Raw genomic sequence first — 19116 nt, 5'->3', positions numbered from 1 at the left:
TTGTGCTGTTTACGGCAAATGGGATGTCCTTTGCTCGTACTGTTGCAAGAGTGAATGGTCTGTTCTGCCTGGAACGACTGTCCCTGCTAACAGAATTGCATTTGTGCATGGTTCTTATGCAATAAGCAGATGAAGCCGTTGACACACTGGATAATTGAAAACGGTTGTGCCAGCTTGTCAGAGGCAGTTAGAATCATTTTATGCCATGGGATAGAATTCTGATGCAGTATTTTCCTTTAAAGTGGTCAATAAGGAATAATATTGGGCTGCAGTACATGATTTCCATTGGCACAGTGGATTTGTGGTTATTCCAACTTGGAGCCGCTTGCAGCCGTAAGGTGGGATCTAAATAAGTCTTCTGGGAAGAGCTCCTATGTATCAGAAAGTTTGATAACTGGTGAGTAGGGTGAAAGTCATAGAGGTGTAAAAGATTTGTAAAACAGGTTTTCCATGCATATCCCGAGCATTTTTAGGTGTCCAAGGGGCTAGGGGAAAACATATTTCCTTCTCCTCTGTGGCCCCAACTCTGGAACTCATTGCCTGGTGAGATTAGGAAGGCCCTCACCTTAGAAATTTTCAAGAGGGATCTCAAAACCTGGTTTTTCCGTTGTGCTTTTGGAGAGTAGCCATATTATCATACACAGTTGCTCCCCCTCAACGGTTTTTGTCCCCAGAGTATAATTCCCCACCTGTATGAGGGTCTATATTTATGACCCCATTCCGTTACGAGTTTCTCCCCCACAAACAACCTGCTTCATCCCCATCCCATCCTGATTTTAGTATTTTTAGTATCTTAGTTTTTATCTTGCACATGCGGCCCGCTCATTGCTATGTTATGTTATTTTATTTTACTGTGTATGATTTTGCTTTATCGTCTTTGTACTCATATGTTGTATGTATTTTACTGTGTTGTTATTGTGCTTTGGTTTTACCTTATTGTAATATGCTTGGCCTCAAGTAAGCCGCCCGAGTCCCCATTGGGGAGATGTTGGTGGGGCATTAAATAAAGATTATTATTATTATTATTATTATTATTATTATTGTCAAAGGCTTTCATGGCCGGAATCACTGGGTTGTTGTAGGTTTTTTCGGGCTATATGGCCATGTTCTAGAGGCATTCTCTCCTGGGAGATAGGGCAGGATATAAATAAAGATTATTATTATTATTATTATTATTATTCAGTGAATGTAAATCTCATTATTTTATTTGACTAGGAATCTTACCCTTCCTCATCGCCAATATGGTTTGTGGAATCAGATGACCCCAACTTGACTTCCGTATTGGAGCGCTTAGAGGATATTAAGAAGAGCAATACTCTGGTAGGTGATGGCTTGTGTTTCTTTCCATGTCACAATTCACATCGGTGTTGTTTTTGGTTTAATTAAGTTCAAATGAATACTGCTGTCAGTTATAACAGGTGGTGCTTCCTGTCTCCGCCTCGCCTGAGTACCCCAAAGGCATTTCCATATCCCTTGCCAAAGAAAATGCTATGAAGTTTGAGGTCATCATCAGTCAGCATGTCACCTGAAGGCACATATATCCATACGGTATATACCCACCATCTGCAGCGGGCGTATACATGGTTTAAATGCACCCAGAAGTCCCTCTTCAGTCTGCCAGAATCCCCAGTTTTGTACTCCCTTAATCCAGTTTCTCATGTTGTGGTGACACCCAACCATAAAATTATTTTTGTTGCTACTTCACAACTGTAATTTTGTTACAGTTATGAATCATAATGTGAATCTCATATGCGGGATATATTTTGATTCACCAGTATTCAAATTTGGCACAAATACCCGATACGCCCACATTTGAATACTGGTGAGGTTGGGAGGGGATTGATTTTGTCATTTGGGAGTTGCAGTTGCTGGGATTTATAGTTCACCTACAACCAAAGAGCGTTCTGAAATCCACCAACGATGAAATTGAGCCAAGCTTGGCACACAGAACTCCCATTCCCCTAATCTAATAGAGCATTGTGGACTCAAACAGTGATATATCTGGACTAAATTTGGCACAAATACCCAATACGCCCAAATTTGAACACCCGTGGAGTTTGGGGAAAATAGACCTTGACATTTGGGAGTTGTAGTTGCTGAGATTTATAGTTCACCTACAATCAGAGTATTCCGAACCCCACCAAAGATAGAATTGGGCCAAACTTGCAACCCAGAATAACCATGACCAAGAGAAAATACAGTTTCTCAAGTTGCTCCTGACATGACAAAAAAGTAAGAAATATTACTATATTTTACTATACCATTATATTGCAAATCTAGCTGTCCCCTGCCATGTGTTGCTGTGGCCCAGTCTGTGTATATGTGTTTTGTGTGTATATATATTTGTGTATGTATATGTGTGTATGTGTGTTTGCGTATATATGTAGTTTTGCACATGCATTTTAATGTATTTTTGTGGGGGGGTTTTTTTGCTTTTTAAGTCTCTTCTGTGTTGTCCAGTGTTTCAATGAGTAATGGTCACTTGTTGGCCTGATAGGTGTATTGTGTCCAAATTTGGTTTCAATTTGTCCAGTGGGTTTTATTTATTTACTTTATTTATATACCGCTTTTCTCAGCCCTCAGGCGACTCAAAGCAGTGAACAACATCGATACAAAACATCACGAGACAAGTATAGGGCAATTAAAAACAATTGTAACATAAATAATTAAACATCAGTATAACAATCATTAGTGCCTCAACAGTAAAATCAGAATCCAGTCTCATCATCCATTATTCCGTATTCCTATGTTTATTTACACTGTTTAATCAAATGCTTGTTCGAACAGCCAGGTCTTCACTTTCCTCCGAAATGCCAGCAGGGAGGGGGCCAATCTGATATCTGCAGGCAAGGCGTTCCACAGCCGAGGGGCCACCACTGAGAAGGCCTGTCTCTTGTCCCCGCCAGGCGTGCCTGTGATGCAGGCGGGACAGAGAGCAGGGCCTCCCCAGGGTTTTTTTTTGAGTTATGTTAATCCCACAAACGAACATTACATTTTTATTTATATCGAGTATTAATAATATTACATGTATTATAAATATATAATTGTAATATATTATAATTAGTAGTAGTATATTGCATTGCATTATAATATTATAAATATTATATGTATATACAATATATTATACTATATTACATTATATTATATTATATTATATTATTAGCATAGTACAGGAAACAAGGTGGAACTATCCCCTGCCCCTAACCACCCCCCCCCCCCCCGCTCTTCTCATTCTGTCCCAGAGCGGCCTAGTTGCAGCTAGGGTGGGATAATTGCCAGGATAATAAAGGAGTAAGAAAATGAGTTTGCTATAGTCTATGGCGACCCCAGGGGCGCTCTTGAGGCGCTCTTGGGGGAAAATAGACCTTGACATATGTGAGTTGTAGTTACTGGGATGTATAGTTCACCTACAATCAAAGAGCATTCTGAACTCCACCAATGATGGAATTGAACCAGATATGGCACACAGAACTCCCACGACAAACAGAAAATATATATCCGTGATTGGTTTGGGGGGGGGGGGGTGCCGAAATACTGTTTGCTTACCGTTGAAAATTACCTAGGGCCACCTGTGGGCGACCCCGACCCCCCCCCCCCCCGAAACCCTCTCACGACCCCCCCCCCCCCCCCCCGCGTTGAGAAATGCTGCTATACACAGTAGTAAGCAGAAGGGATTCCCTATGCTTTCTCTTCAGTCATTTCCAAATACTGCACCCGTTTGTTTACTGTATGCTGCCAAAACTAAAATGAGACACCCCCTTCTTCCTTATCAATGTGCTGCAGCTGCCTGGATTCTGTGCCTCAGGGTTGTCGGTGACGAAATTCAGATTATGGCCTTTGGGCTGCTGTTCTCAAGAGACCCAATAGTTCCTTGGAACCTGCTTTCAGGAATAGCCTGTCTGGATGCCTCTTTACATATAGTTCAAAAGAGCTCACATTTTGCCCATACTGAGCTGTTTGGTGAGTTTTGGCCCCTGGCACAGATTCAGAATGCGTTCCTTGAGATCGGTTTTGGGAATCTTGAACAAGTTGCACTATTGCGGTATCACTCCACAGACTAAGTGCTCGGAATGTAGAGCAAATCATTTCTAGATGGGAAGTCTAGGCAGGCAAGGGCCTTGGCTTGATGTTACAGTCCCCCAAAGGGTCCTCCTACCTGTAAGGAAGAGCTGAACTGTGAGGAACCTCAAGTTTCTCTGGATTAGGTAGAGTAACCAAAAGCATTTTTAAAAGACGGTTAAAGTATGTGAGTTTGAAATTGTCTTTGAAATGAGATGCCCAGATTTCTGTGCATTGACACTATTAAGTTGTGATCGGTGTGGTTTTTCCTTGCACCTCATGTATTTTGAATAAGACCGGATTGTGATGATGGGCTGGGTGGAATTTGTTCATCACTGCAGGGCCACAGTTGGGTAGAACAGCTCTGATTCTACAGCACGAGAGTTGGAACTTTGCATTTTAAGGAAATGGATCAGAGAAAAGTACAGTTGTCTGGTATTTCCCCAGTGTGCCTCTTCCCACACTGTCTGGGAGGGACCTCAAAGCGCCCAACTCAAAACCATTATCTATCTCAGCAGATGTGAGAGACAGCCTCTGCTAACTTGGAGCAGTGGTTCTCAACCTTCCTAATGCCACAACCCCTTAATACAGCTCCTCCTGTTGTGGAGATCCCCAACCATAACATTATTTATTTATTTATTTGCTAGCTGTCCCCTGCCACGTGTTGCTGTGGCCCACATGGGGGTTCTGTGTGGGAGGTTTGGCCCAATTCTATCGTTGGTGGGGTTCAGAATGCTCTGTGATTGTAGGTGAACTATAAATCCCGGCAACTACAACTCCCAAATGTCAAGATTCTATTTTCCCCAATCTCCATCAGTGTTCTCATTTGGGCATATTGAGTATTCTTCTAGAGTTTGGTCCAGATCCATCATTGTTTGAGTCCACAGTGATCTCTGGATGTAAGTGAACTACAATTCCAAAACTAAAGGTCAATGCCCACCAAACCCTTCCAGTATTTTCTGTTGGTCATGGGAGAACTGTGTGCCAAGTTTGGTTCAATTCCATTGTTGGTGGGGTTCAGAATGCTCTTTGATTGTAGGTGAACTATAAATCCCAGCAACTACAACTCCCAAATGATAAAATCATTGTTTTGAGTGAAGAACATACATTGGGTTGTTAGGTGTCTTGTGCCCAAATTTGGTGTCAATTTGTCCAGTGGTTTTTGAGTTTTTTGAACATTACATTTTTATTTATATAGATTTATTTACAGTATTTCTATACCGCCTTTCTCAGCAACTCAATGCGGTTTACAGGACAAAATTTAATTACCACAATACCATAAATACAATTAAAAATATTAACATATAGTACAAATCATAACAAAATCAATAAAACATAAATCCATAGTGTCTCCTTGTTAAAAACATTGTCCGGTCCCATCGTCTCATCCCCAGTAAGGATCAGGTATAAAACATATTTATTCCCATTTTTATCAGTTCCTAAGAATTTGTAGAATCTGGCCATAGCTGTGGGATAGCGGAACTGCACAAGGAAGCTATGTAATCTTCTTGCCTCTAAGTCTGCATTAGTTTAATGACCCAGTTTTCAGAATACTTAGTAGTATTGAGGATAATGGGATACAAGTTGCTAGGAAGCATGGTTAGGATTGCAGCTTTACCCTGCCTTGTAACTGCTATTTATTGAGTAACTAGAGATTTGTCAGAATCCTGTTGGAAAAGGCATTTAAGGGAAATGCAGGGAGTGGGAGGGTTTTGCAGGCCAAAATGAGCACCCTGCAAGCGCTGTCTGTCACAGGTCAGAACGTCAAGAAGCAATCTGCTGGCACATTGTCAGAGTTGCCCAGGTAATCACAGGTTGCCATTTGGTTCTTAAATGTGGTTGATCTGTGCCCCTACAAATGCACAGCTCAGGCTGCACTGAGTTGCTGAACGGCAAAAGGCTGTCTTCTGCTAGGGCCTGGACTCTGAAAATGAACCTAAAAACTGTTGTAGCTATCAAACTGGGGTTCCAAATGTTATAATGCAGGAATTTAGGGGTCTTTGCCAGGAGGCAAAGACCAATCAGACTCATGAAAGAGTTCGTTGCCCTGGCGAGACAGAGGAAGCACCCAATATTTTCCCTGATTTTTCCCGATAAAAGGTCTCACCAAGTTGAAGAAAAGCCATTGAGTTGTTTATTGCTATCCAGCTGGAAAGGATGCATTTATTTATTTATTTATTTATTTCGCGCATTTCTATCCTGCCCTTCTCAACTCCCGAGGGGGGACCCGGGCGGCTTACAAAAGGCACAATTCGATACCAACATAAACATAAACAATGGATAAAACATGTATACAGCAATTATAACAATTAAACAGTCACTTTATATAACAAAATGAATAAAAATCAATAAAACCAGTCAGTACTCAGGGTTCACCATCTCAGAGTCATAAATTCATTCCATATTGTCTAGTCATCATTGTCCTTGTCTAACTGCCAGATTGCCCGAAAGCCTGGTCCCACAACCATGTTTTTAATTTCCTTCTGAAGGAGAGGAGGGATGTCGATGACCTAATTTCCCCGGGGAGTGAATTCCACAGGTGAGGGGCCACTGCCGAGAAGGCCCTGCTTCTTGTCGCCACCAATCTCACTTGTGATAGAGGTGGGGTCAAGAGCAGGGCCTCCCCAGAAGATCTCAGACTCCAAGGTGGGATGTAGAGGGAGATGCGTTCGGACAGATACGGTGGGCCGGAGCCGTATATGGTTTTGTAGGTCATAGCTGTGATATTTCGTCAGGCAAGCATGCATGAGTACAAATAAATGCCATTTTTATAGAAAAAACAGAATGTGTGGTTTGAATCTCCCACGCCTGGCTTGAAGGTGATTGGCTGGCGCCTCAACAGCTGGGAGGAGGCTCGTCTGCCCCTCGAGCGCCTGGGCCAATCGGAAGGTTTCTGCCGCCTTGGCGCGTCAACAAATCAGGAGGGAGAGAGGTGGGACAAGGGAATACAATGCATTCCTGAATGGATTATGGAGTTACAGGAAATGTCCAGGGGGCTTAACCAGTCTGAAACGGCCTTCAAGAAAAGCCAATCTATTGTGTCGTGATTTATCTGAGATAAGCATTGATGTGGGCGATACCACTTAATCCGGGTTTTCCTCTTGTGGTCAGACAGGGGCACAATGGGGGAGATTTTGGTGAATGTCCTCAATGGAAAGGCTTGAAAGGAAATGGGTCAGAAGGGAGAACTTTCTGAAGGTCCTCTTTTCTCCTATTGTAATGTGATTAAAAGTCTGCCAAGCGATTATCTCCCTGATGGCCAAATCCTCCGAAGTCAGGGAGATGTTTGTTATTTTTCCATGCAAGGAATGTTCTTAGATGAGGGTTTCCACAATCGCTAATTGTTTTTTTTCAGAGGCAAGGCAACTTCCTTATACATTTTCCTCAAGGAGATGGGAAAGGGGCAAAAGGGTCAGGACAAGGTCAGATGCATGAAGGGAAATATAGAGATCATAATACAGAGAGTAAACCCAACTACCCTCCCCCAGCGACCATCATTAGAAGGTCCATAAAGGGAAATATATCCATGAGGGGGAAAGAGAGTCCCTTGTTTGTGAGATAGGGGACCATCAGGTGTGTCTCAGATGGAAAAAGTCAGATACTTTTGTGGCATGAATTTCAGTAATAAAATGGTTACCTTCTGCTATAAACATATGAAAATAGGGCATAAAGCCTTGATTAAATGATACACACCAATTTGACTAAGGCTTAACCCTTATTATCAAGTCTGGTGTCCTTGCCCTTAGCAAAACTATAGTTATAAGTTACTATAGAGGGGTCATGTTCGACTTCATGTGGACCTTAATAAATGTTGTTATCCAGTCTGGTGTCCGTGCCCTTAGCAAAACTATAAGTTACTATACTTATAAGTTACTATAGGGGGGTCATGTTCGACTTCATGTGGACCTTAATAAATGTTGTTGTTGTTTTTGTTGTCTTTTGTGGGGTTTCCCTCTGTCCCGCCCCCATGCAAAGGTTCTTCCTACATGTATTGTCGAAGGCTTTCATGGCCGGAATCACTGGCTATATGGCCATGTTCTAGAGGCATTTTCTCCTGACGTTTCACCTGCATCTATGGCAAGCATCCTCAGAGGTAGTGAGGTCTGTTGGAAGTAGGAAAATGGGTTTATATATCTGTGGAATGACCAGGGTGGGACAAAGGACTTTTGTCTGCTGCAGCTAGGTGTGAATGTTTCAGCTGACCATCTTGATTAGCATTTAATGGCTTGGAAGTGCCTTGGGGGAATCTTTTGTTGAGAGTGATTTGATGTGCCTGATTGTTTACTCTCTGTTGTTTTGCTGTTGTAATTTTTGAGTTTTTTAATACTGGTAGCCAGATTTTGTTCATTTTCATGGTTTCTTCCTTTCTGTTGAAGTTGTCCACGTTTGTGGATTTCAATGGCTTCTCTGTGTAGTCTGACATGGTGGGTTGTGTTCTTCCCAGTTCTTCCTCCAGTTTCTAGTAAATATTATTCAATGTGTCCTGGAAATAAAAGCCCAAGTTCTGGTTTGCTGGCTTCCTTCTCTGCCTGTGCAAAAGTTGTCGTGTCCCTGGGTCTGGAGGAGAGAGTTCTTGCCTGCCGAAGGAAACTTAATCCTGACCTCAGAGGGCTGGAGCAAGCAAGGTATTGCGCGCCCATCTGCTTGCCAAGAAGGTGGCTCCAGATGGCACAAGCCAGTGAGCCAAGCCTCAGGAAGCAGGAGAAGAGGAAAACAAGCTCGCGTTGCTCTCTAATCTGACTGCAGAGAAAACATGCTCCTGGTGCCAAAGATGCCGTCAGATCTGGGACTGTTAATAATGTCTTCGCTGTGAGCAAACTGGCTTTTTTCTTGCAGCATATGGCTAATGATTCTCTCTATTGCAATGGTGTTTGGGTTACTCCGGAATCCTGCAGTGAAACATTGGCAGGCTGTTAGGCGAGCGGGAGTTCTCTCCGCGAATCGTGGTTTTTGTGGACAGGCGCGCTCTCAAAATGTCTAGCTATGGTTTTGGGAATGTCCAAACAGTGCGGGAATTTACAGGCCAGCCGAGGAAGCAGCACTTTAAGGCATCACATTATGTAAGTCCAAAAACTCAGAGTGGTTTTGTATATCAGCTGAGAAGTTGTAGGCAGGAGATCTAGTTGAGAGAAGACTTCAAAGTGAGAAAGAAGGCTTGTTGCTGGCATGATTTCTATATGCGCTTCCAAATGAGCGATTTCCTGCAGGGAAGGTGGTCCTTTATGCTGTCCTAGAATAGTCAGAAGAGCACAAAGTGCCAGGTGCAAAGGAACACTTTATTAATCCAAGTACAGAAAATATAACACAATGGTTCTCAACCTTCCCAATGCCGCGACCCCTTAATAGAGTTCCTCGTGTGGTGGTGACCCCCAACCATAATATTATTTTCGTTGCTATTTCATAACTGTCATTTTGCTCCTGTTACGAATCGTAATGTAAATATCTGATATGCAGGATGTGTTTTCATTCACCAAATTTGGCACAAATACCCAATACACCAAAATTTGAATACTGGTGGGGTTGAGGGGAGGGGAGAGGTGGCCCCTTGGCTGTGGAACTCCCTTCCCAGCGACATTAGCTCAACCCCCTCCATCCTATCCTTCAGAAGGAAAGTAAAAAAACGTGGCTTTGGGATCAGATTTTGTCATTTGGGAGTTGTAGTTGCTGGGATTTATAGTTCACCTACAATCAAAGAGCATTCTGAACTCCACCAACAATGGAATTGAACTAAACTTGGTACACATAATTCCCATGACCAATAGAAAATACTGGAAGGGTTTGGTGGGCAGTGTCCTTTGGTTTTGGAGTTGTAGTTCACCTACATCCAGAGATCACTGTGGACTCAAACAATGATGGATCTGGACCAAACTCTACACGGATACTCAATATGCCCAAATGTGAACACTGGTGGAGTTTGGGGAAAATAGAATCTTGACATTTGGGAGTTGTAGTTGCTGGCATTTGTAGTTCACCTACAATCACGGAGCATTCTGAACCTCACCAACGATAGAATTGGGCCAAACCTTCCACACAGAACCCCTATGAGCACCAGAGTGGGCCACAGCAACGCGTGGCAAGGGACAGCTAGTCTATACAAATAAAAAAAAATGTAAAGTTCGTTTGTGGGATTAACATAACTCAAAAACCACTGGATGAATTAACACCAAATTTGTACACAATACACCTATGAGGCCTACAAGTGATCATCACTCATAAAACACTGAAAAACACACTGGAAGAGACTTAAAAGCCAAAAAGTAAAAACATGTACACAGACTGGACCACAGGAATGTGTGGCAGGGGACGGCTAGTTAAATGATATAATTTTGCCACTGTTCCTTTAGTTGTTTTTTCTTTTGCATTTAGCAATTTATCTACCTTTAGTTCTTCAGTGGGCTGTGCACCCTCTTTTTTTACTTTTTCCCAAATCAGTAGGGGAAATATATAAATACTTTGTTAATCTGAGTATAGAAAACATAACACCAACCATTACGACTTCCTTATGGACTTCATTATGGACGTTTATTTAAGAGGTGGTTCTTTTGTTAGCTGTGGCTCCAGAAAAAACAAGATGTTCTTCTCCTGCTGATAAACATTATTTAAAATGAATGTAAGGACAAACAGTTAACACGCCCTTAACTTGTTTTGTAGCTTCTCCAACAGTTGAAGCGATTGATATGCGACCTCTGCAGATTATACAATCTTCCTCAGCATCCAGATGTTGAAATGCTAGATCAGCCATTGCCGACTGGCCAGGTAAATATTTGAATCTTGGGGGGGGGGGGGGGATACACACACATGTTTGGGTTCCAGGTTCAAATTCGCCTCTGCTGCATGTTCAGTTAACTATCATGAAGGTCTGGATTGCTGTGAGTTTTCTAGGCATGTTCCAGAAGCATTCTGTCCTGCCATTTCACCCACATCTATGGCAGGCGTCCTCAGAGGTTGTGAGGCCTGTTGGAAACTACGCAAGTGAGGTTTATATACCTGTGGAATGTCCAGGGTGGGAGAAAGGACTCTTGTCTGGATTGCTGTGAGTTTTCCGGGCTGTCTGGCCATGTTCCAGAAGCAGTCTCTCCTGCCATTTCACCCACATCTATGGCAGGCGTCCTCAGAGGTTGTGAGGCCTGTTGGAAACTACGCAAGTGAGGTTTATATACCTGTGGAATGTCCAGGGTGGGAGAAAGGACTCTTGTCTGGGTTGCTGTGAGTTTTCCAGGCTGTCTGGCCATGTTCCAGAAGCATTCTCTCCTGCCATTTCACCCACATCTATGGCAGGCGTCCTCAGAGGTTGTGAGGCCTGTTGGAAACTACGCAAGTGAGGTTTATATACCTATGTAATGTCCAGGGTGGGAGAAAGGACTCTTTTCTGGGTTGCTGTGAGTTTTCCAGGCTGTCTGGCCATGTTCCAGAAACATTCTCTCCTGCCATTTCACCCACATCTATGGCAGGCATCCTCAGAGGTTGTGAGACTTGTTGGAAACTAGGTAATTTGATGATGGATCTGGACCAAACTTGGTACTCATACCCGATATGCCCAAATTTGAATACTGGTGGGTTTTGAGGGGAATTGGCCTGGACATTTTGGAGTTCTAAGTACTGGGATTTATAGTTCACCTGCAATCAAGAAGGAATTGGACCCAACTGGGCACACAGAGACCTCATGACCAGCAAAAAAATAATACTGGGGGTCTTTGGGGGGAAATCGCCTTGATTTGGGGGAGTTGTAGTTCACATACATTCAGAGAACACTGTGAACCCAAACACCAATGGAGCTGGACCAAACTTGGCACACGTACCTGATATGCCGAAATTTGATTCCTGGAGGGGTTTGGGGGGAACGGACCTTCCTTTCATGTGCATTACCTGGTTATCGGTGCTCCAACAACAACAACAAAACTGATTTTCTTTTGACATAAAAAGAAACTGCTTTATTGTCTTCCAGAATGGGACGACTGAAGAGGTTACATCGGAAGAAGAGGAAGAGGAAGATATGGGTGAAGTACGTGTGTTTGCCGTCGGCTTTCCTTCTTCTTTCTGGCCCTTTTCAGGGGTGAAAGGACTGGGTGGCTGGAGGGATACGTTGATCTTTCCTCCCTCCTAAAACTACACATTTGTTGTGATCCTATCTTAAGAAATCCTAGATTTCCTTCTGCTTTTCCATCCGTCTTCAGTGAGCCTTTAATCTTGCCTTGCAGGACATTGATCTGGATCATTACGAAATGAAGGAGGAAGAACCGGTCTATGGAAAGAAATCCGAGGACGATGGCATTGAGAAAGAGAATCTGGCCATTCTGGAAAAGATCCGGAAAAATCAAAGGCAGGACCACTTAAATGTAAGTCTTCATAAAGTAAATAAAAGCTAGAATGCTAGAAAACCTCACCTACATATTTTCATTCCTACCTCACCCAGGGTTTTATTATTTTAGCATTTTATCTTGTCCATTTGGCCTGCCCATCCTGATTGATTTTATTTTGTGTGAATTTGCTTTATTATTTTATTTTGCTATTGTGATTATTTTCTGATGTAGATTTATTTTTCTGTATTCTGTATTGTATTGTGTTGTATTATAATTTTGGGCTTGGCCTCATGTTAGCTGGCCCGAGTCCCCATTGGGGAGATGGTGGCGGGGTATAACTAAAGATTATTATTATTATTATTATTATTATTATTATTATTTAAAAAACCTCTCTGGAACACCTCAGCCTACCATTTTCTCCCTGCAGAAAAGCAAATCTAATTATCGTTAACATTCAAAGGAGGTGTTCAATGTGTTGTCAAAGGCTTTCACGGCTGGCATCAGTAGGTTGCTGTGAGTGTTCCGGGCTGTCTGGGCACATTCCAGAAGCATTCTCTCCTGATGTTTCACCCACATTTATGTCAGGCATCCTCAGAGGTTGTGGGGTCTGTTGGAAACTAGGCAAGTGGGGTTTATATATCTCTGGAATTCCTCTGTTTTTGAGTGCTGCTGTTTATTTACTGTCCTGATTTTAGAGGGTTTTTTATACTTGTAGCCAGATTTTGTTCATTTTCATGGTTTCCTCCTGAACGAAATCTGGCAACCAGCACCGGGACTGTGGGCAAGCTGGCTGGGAGTCACCTGCATTAAGATCACTACTGACCAAAAGGCCATGAGTTCGAAGCCAGCACGGGTCGGAGTGAGTGTCCGACCAATTTGTGTAGCTTGCTGTCGACCTTTGCAGCCCGAAAGACAGTTGCATCTGTCAAGTAGGAAATTTAGGTACCACTTATGTGGGGAGGCAAATTTAACTAATTTACAAGGCCATAAAAATCTCCAGGAAGTATGCAAAGAATGAGGAAGTACCTCAACAGTGTCACAAACGGACAGTGAAGCAACAGCTCCCCTGGTGACCAGAAGCTGGAATGTTAAATAGCCTCTGAGTGTCTGTCTATATATGTTGTGTGTGGGGAAGCTAATTTAACTGATTTATGAGGCCATAAAAATCTCCAGGAAGTATGCAAAGAATGAGGAAAGTACTTCATCAGTGTCACAAACAGATAGTGAAGCAACAGATTCCCTGGTGGCCAGAAGCTGGAATGTCAAATAGCCTCTGTGTGTCTGTCTGTATATGTTGTGTGTCTATGGAATTGAATGTTTGCCATGTATATGTACATTGCAATACGTCCTGAGTCCCTTGCGGGGTGAGAAGGGCGGAAAATAAATCTATATAAATATAATGTTCGTTTGTGGGATTAACAGAACTCAAAAACTACTGGACAAATTGGCACCAAATTTGGACACAAGACACCTAACAACCCAATCTATGTCCTTCACTCAAAAAATTGATTTTGTCATTTGGGAGTTGTAGTTGCTGGGATTTATAGTTCACCTAAAATCAAAGAGCATTCTGAACCCCACCACTTATGGAATTGAACCAAACTTGGCACACAGTTCTCCCATGTCAAACAGAAAATACTGGAAGGGTTTGGTGGGCAGTGTCCTTTGGTTTTGGAGTTGTAGTTCACCTACATCCAGAGAGCACTGTGGACTCAAACAATGACAGAACTGGACCAAACTCTACATGAATACTCAATATGCCCAAATGTGAACACTGGTAGAGTTTGGGGAAAATAGAATCTTGACATTCAGGAGTTGTAGTTGCTGGGATTTATAGTTCACCTATAATCACAGAGCATTCTGAACCCCACCAATGATAAAATTGGGCCAAACCTCCCACACAGAACCCCTATGTGGGCCACAGCAACGCGTGGAAGGGACGGCTAGTACAGTAAATAAATACATACATACATACATATTCTAGAATCAGGATAGTTGATAAAGAGCAATTAAAAGCATAGTAAATAAATAAATATTCATCATCTAATTGTTGCCTTCTTGTACGCCACCCTGAGTCTCCTTCGGGCTGAAAAGGGTGGGATAAAAGTGTAGTGTAGTAAATAAACACTCAGAAAACAGGGGAAATCCAGACAGGAAACAATCAGGGCCAGCTAATCACCTCCCAACAAAGGATTCCCCCAGACAGGAAGCAGGCAGGCTTTGAAGCTGCAAGACTATTCGGTGCTAATTACAGTTAACAATTGCAACATTCACGCTTGCCTCCAACAGACAAGAGTTCTTTCTCCCACCGTAGATTTTATTCCACAGATATATAGACCTCAGTTGCCTAGTTTCCAGCAGACCTCTCAACCTCTGAGGATGCCTGCCATAGATGTGGGGGAAATGTCAGGAGAGAATGCTTCTGGAACATGGCCATACAGCCCAGAAAACTCACAGCAATCCAATTCAAAAGAGACCTTTTATGGTCTCAATAGCTTTCTTCAAAATTTCTAGAAATCAAGTTTGTCGTGTCTTTTCAGGGCGCAGTTTCTGGATCTGTCCAAGCTTCAGACCGACTTATGAAAGAACTCAGGGATATATATAGGTCGCAGAGTTACAAAACAGGTAAGTGTTCCGTACTTTTTGTAATGGGGCGGAAATATGCCTGATGCACCTTCTTAATGGTATAGGCTAGTCGTTGCGGTATGCATTATTAAGGACAGGAGCCTATATGTATTGCCTTTGGGATTTGTGAACAGATCTGAAATAGGTTTGCACTGTAAACATATTAAAACAGAATTTATTTAAGCAGCCCTAATATATTTTCTGAGAGCGTACAGCTTCCTCTTATACGCCGTTTAAAAATTCATATACACAGAACTGCTTTTAAAATTTAAATAATATTTACATTTTCTGCAAGTTTAATAGATGGAACAGTAGTAAACAAACACCTGGGTATTTCTGAACAGAATAAAATGTGAATAAACACCAAATTGTGTTTGGTTCAGACAAGGATTTCTGTTTCAATAGGATCATGCCATAGGAAAGAAAATGAATGAGGAAATTGTATGTTTGTTTTATAAGCCAGCATATACGGTTTTCCTCCTATAGATTGTCATGGCTGGTCAATTATCTGACTGCCCGTTCTGCCGGAAATAGCCCAGCAGAGGAAGAAAGGGCATCGCTTGGTTTGGGCAGCCTCTGTATTGAATTGAAAGGCCTTTTCAGTCGTGATTTTCCACTACCAAATCTAGGGGCCTCCGTGCACACTATGCAAAGAAACAGTGTTTGTTTATCTGTTATTGATTTATTTATTTATGACATTTCTATCCCGCCCTTCTCACCCTGAAGGGCACTCAGGGTGGCTTACATTAGCAGCATTGTTCCATGCCCAAAGAACAACAACAATTTGGCCGGAATCACTGGGTTGTTGTGAGTTTTCCAGGCTGTATGGTCATGTTCCGGAAGCATTCTCTCCTGATGTTTCGCCCACATCTATGGCAGGCATCCTCAGAGGTTGGGAGGTCTGTTGGAAACAAGCCAAGTGGGGTTTATATATATCTGTGGAATAATGTACAGGGTGAGAGACAAACCTCACAACCTCCGAGGATGCCTACCATAGATATGGGTGAAATGTCAGGAGAGAATGCTTCTGGAACACGTATGGCCAAAACCAGGCCCAGGGGCGGATGCGGCCCCTTGGGCTCTTTTCTCAGGCCCTCCTCTTCTATTTCTTTCCTTCCTTCCTTCCCTCCTTTTTTCCTTCCCTTTTATCTTTTTGTCCTTTCTTCCTTCTCTCTTCCCTTTCTTTTTTCCTTCCACCTTCCTTTCCACCCTTCCTCCCTTCCTTTTTGTCTTTCTTTCCTTCTCTCTTTCCTTCTTCCTTCTTTCTCTCTCGCCCTCTTACTCCTTCAGCCCTTTCTCCTTCCATCCTTCCCCCCCTTTTGTCCTTTCTTCCTTCCTCCCTTCTTTCCTTCCTCCTTCCCTTTCTTCCATCCTTCTCTTCCTCTCTCCCTACCTTCCTTCTCTCCTTCCTTCCCTGCCTCCCATCCATCCATCCATCCATCCATCCTTCCATCCTTCTCTTCCTCCCTCCCTCCCTCCCTCCCTCCCTCCCTTCCTTCCTTCTCTCTTTCTTTCCTCCTTCTCTTCCTTCCTTCCTTCCTTTTTGTCTTTTCTTCCTTCTCTTTCTTTCTTTCTTTCTTTCTTTCTTTCTTTCTTTCTTTCTCACCTTCTTCCTCCTTCAACCCTTCCCTTCCTCCCTTTCGTCCTTCCCTCTTTCCTCCCTCCTTTTCTCTCTCTCACCCTCTTACTCCTTCAATCCTTCCTTTTGTCCTTCGTTCCTTCCTCCCTTCTTTCCTTCCTCCTTCCCTTTCTTTCATCCTTCTCTTCCTCTCTCCCTGCCTTCCTTCTCTCCTTCCCTCCCTCCCTCCCTCCCTCCCTCCCATCCATCCATCCATCCATCCATCCTTCTCTTCCTCCCTTTCTTCCTTCTCTCTTTCCTTCCTCCTTCCCTTCCTTCCTTGTTGTCTTTCCTTTATTCTCTCTTTCCTTCTTCCTTCTTTCTCTCTCACCTTCTTACTCCTTCAATCCTTCCCTTCCTCCCTTTCGTCTTTCCTTCCCTCTTCCCTCCTTCTCTCTCTCCCTTTCTCCTTTCATCTTTCCCTTCCTCCCTTCTTTCTCTCTTTTCTTCCACCCTTCCCTCCCTCCTTCCTCCTTTCCTTCCTTCCTTCTCTCTTTCCTTCCTCCTTCCCTTCCTTCCATTCCTTTCTTCCTCACTTCCTTCCTTCTCTCTTTCTTTTCTCCTTCCCATCCTTCTTACAAAAAAAGACAGGTGAGGGAGAACTTGGGGGCAAAAGTGTTTGCTCAAACATTTCTGCTTGTTGGGAATTCCTTCATGTGTGAATCCCTTAAGGCCCCGAATTATCATCTTGAGAGGAAAAGAAGAGTGTTTGTTTTCTGTCAGGAGTCTCATCAAGTGCTGTTTCTGTCTTCTGTAGGGATTTACTCAGTGGAACTCGTAAACGACAGTTTGTATGAATGGCACGTAAAACTTCTAAAGTAAGTTCACATTCTTCTCAACGCTTGTGTCCTGAATCCTTGGCTTTAGCTCCTCTTATAAGAATGGCATGGGCCCTAAAGAATAATTTTTGCACCAAAGAAAGTTGTGCATTTCCTTAACTTTTTGGTGCAAGAACAATCAGCTGATATTGGCTTCCGCATTATTTATTTTTGAAATAGACTTTTTTGGGGAGGAGGTAAGTGCCAGTGATAGCTATCACTGCGGGCAAAGCATTTCTTCCCCTCGGCTTATACTAGAGTCAAAGTTATGTATTATTTTACCCTGATATTATTATTAATTTTGTTATGTTTATTATTTGACTATGTTTATTATTATTATTCCATTTACATTATTTTACTCTATTATGTTTTATCACATTTATAGTATTTATTTATTTATTTATTTATGACATTTCTATGCCGCCCTTCCCACACCGAAGCGGACTCAGAGTGGCTTAGAAGTTAAAAAAGTCAACAAAAAAAAGCTGTACTCGCAGAGCTTGGGCGGTGTTGAATTTCAGTCTCAGTGTTGATGCCTGTAGACAGTCCACGTTTCACAGGCGTATGGCAGGGTTTGGAGGACCATAGCTTTATAAACAAGCACCTCGGTATCCCTACGGATGTCCCGGTCCTCAAACACCATCTGCTTCATTCAGAAAAATGCTGCACTCGCAGTGCTCAGGCGGTGTTGTATTTCAGTCTCAATGTTGACTCCTGTAGACAGTCCACGTTTCACAGGCGTATGGCAGGGTTGGGAGGACAATAGCTTTGTAAACAAGCCCCTTGGTCTCCCTACGGATGTCCTGGTCGTCAAAGACTCTCTGCTTCATTCGGAAAAATGCTGCACTCGCAGAGCTCAGGCGGTGTTGTATTTCGCAGGAATATAGCAGGGTTGGGAGGACAATAGCTTTGTAAACAAGCACCTTGGTCTCCCTGCGGATGCCCTGGTCCTCAAACACTCTCTGCTTTATTCGGAAAAATGCTGCACACGCAGAGCTCAGGCGGTGCTGTATTTCAGTCTCAGTGTTGACGCCTGTAGACAGTCCATGTTTCACAGGCATATAGCAGGGTTGGGAGGACAAGAGCTTTGTAAACAAGCCCCTTGGATGTCCCGGTCCTCTAACACTCTCTGCTTCATTCGGAAAAAAGCTGCACTCGCAGAGCTCAGGCGGAACATTGCCCTGCAAACCCCTGACTTCTCTCTCTCTCTCTCTCACCTAGTAGGGTATTGTTTTGCAAAAAGTCAGGTATGAATGACTTGGGCTCATCTGCTTCCTCCCTTTCTCCTCCCCCCCCCCCCCCCCCCCCGCAATGTGTAGGGTTGATCCCGACAGCCCATTACATAGTGATCTCCAAGTCTTAAAAGAAAAAGAAGGCATTGAATATATTCTGCTCAACTTCTCTTTTAAGGTAAGAAGGCGAAACAGTATTTATTTTGCAATCAGCACATAAATGCCGAAGAGTATGGGTGAAATGCTTTGTGCCCAGGGCTTAAGATATATTTCATGGTTCGGTGGGGATGGGGAGGGAGGAATGTGCGGTTCCAGAATTAATACAGTGTTTGACCTCTGGCTGGGAATCACGTTTGTCAAAAGGTGTGACTTCTTTCTCTGCTTGTTTTAGGATAATTTCCCCTTCGATCCTCCATTTGTAAGAGTTGTTTCTCCTGTGCTTACTGGAGGGTGAGTATCCATCT

General features: G+C 43.0%; 1 protein-coding gene across 1 annotated transcript in view; it reads left to right on the top strand.

Moving 5' to 3' along the window:
• Positions 1-19116, top strand: part of UBE2Q2 (ubiquitin conjugating enzyme E2 Q2) — a 48140-nt gene that overhangs the window by 17410 nt on the left and 11614 nt on the right. Inside the window, exons 2-9 of the mRNA XM_060755717.2 lie at positions 1216-1320; positions 10711-10815; positions 12005-12061; positions 12258-12395; positions 14900-14984; positions 17360-17420; positions 18740-18830; positions 19044-19102. Coding sequence (XP_060611700.2) covers positions 1216-1320; positions 10711-10815; positions 12005-12061; positions 12258-12395; positions 14900-14984; positions 17360-17420; positions 18740-18830; positions 19044-19102 — 701 coding nt within the window. The remainder of the gene's footprint in view (positions 1-1215; positions 1321-10710; positions 10816-12004; positions 12062-12257; positions 12396-14899; positions 14985-17359; positions 17421-18739; positions 18831-19043; positions 19103-19116) is intronic.

The sequence above is a fragment of the Anolis sagrei genome, chromosome 9 (genome assembly GCF_037176765.1).
Source record: "Anolis sagrei isolate rAnoSag1 chromosome 9, rAnoSag1.mat, whole genome shotgun sequence".
Lineage (NCBI taxonomy): Eukaryota > Metazoa > Chordata > Lepidosauria > Squamata > Dactyloidae > Anolis > Anolis sagrei.
This window is presented reverse-complemented; position numbering and strand designations above follow the sequence as displayed.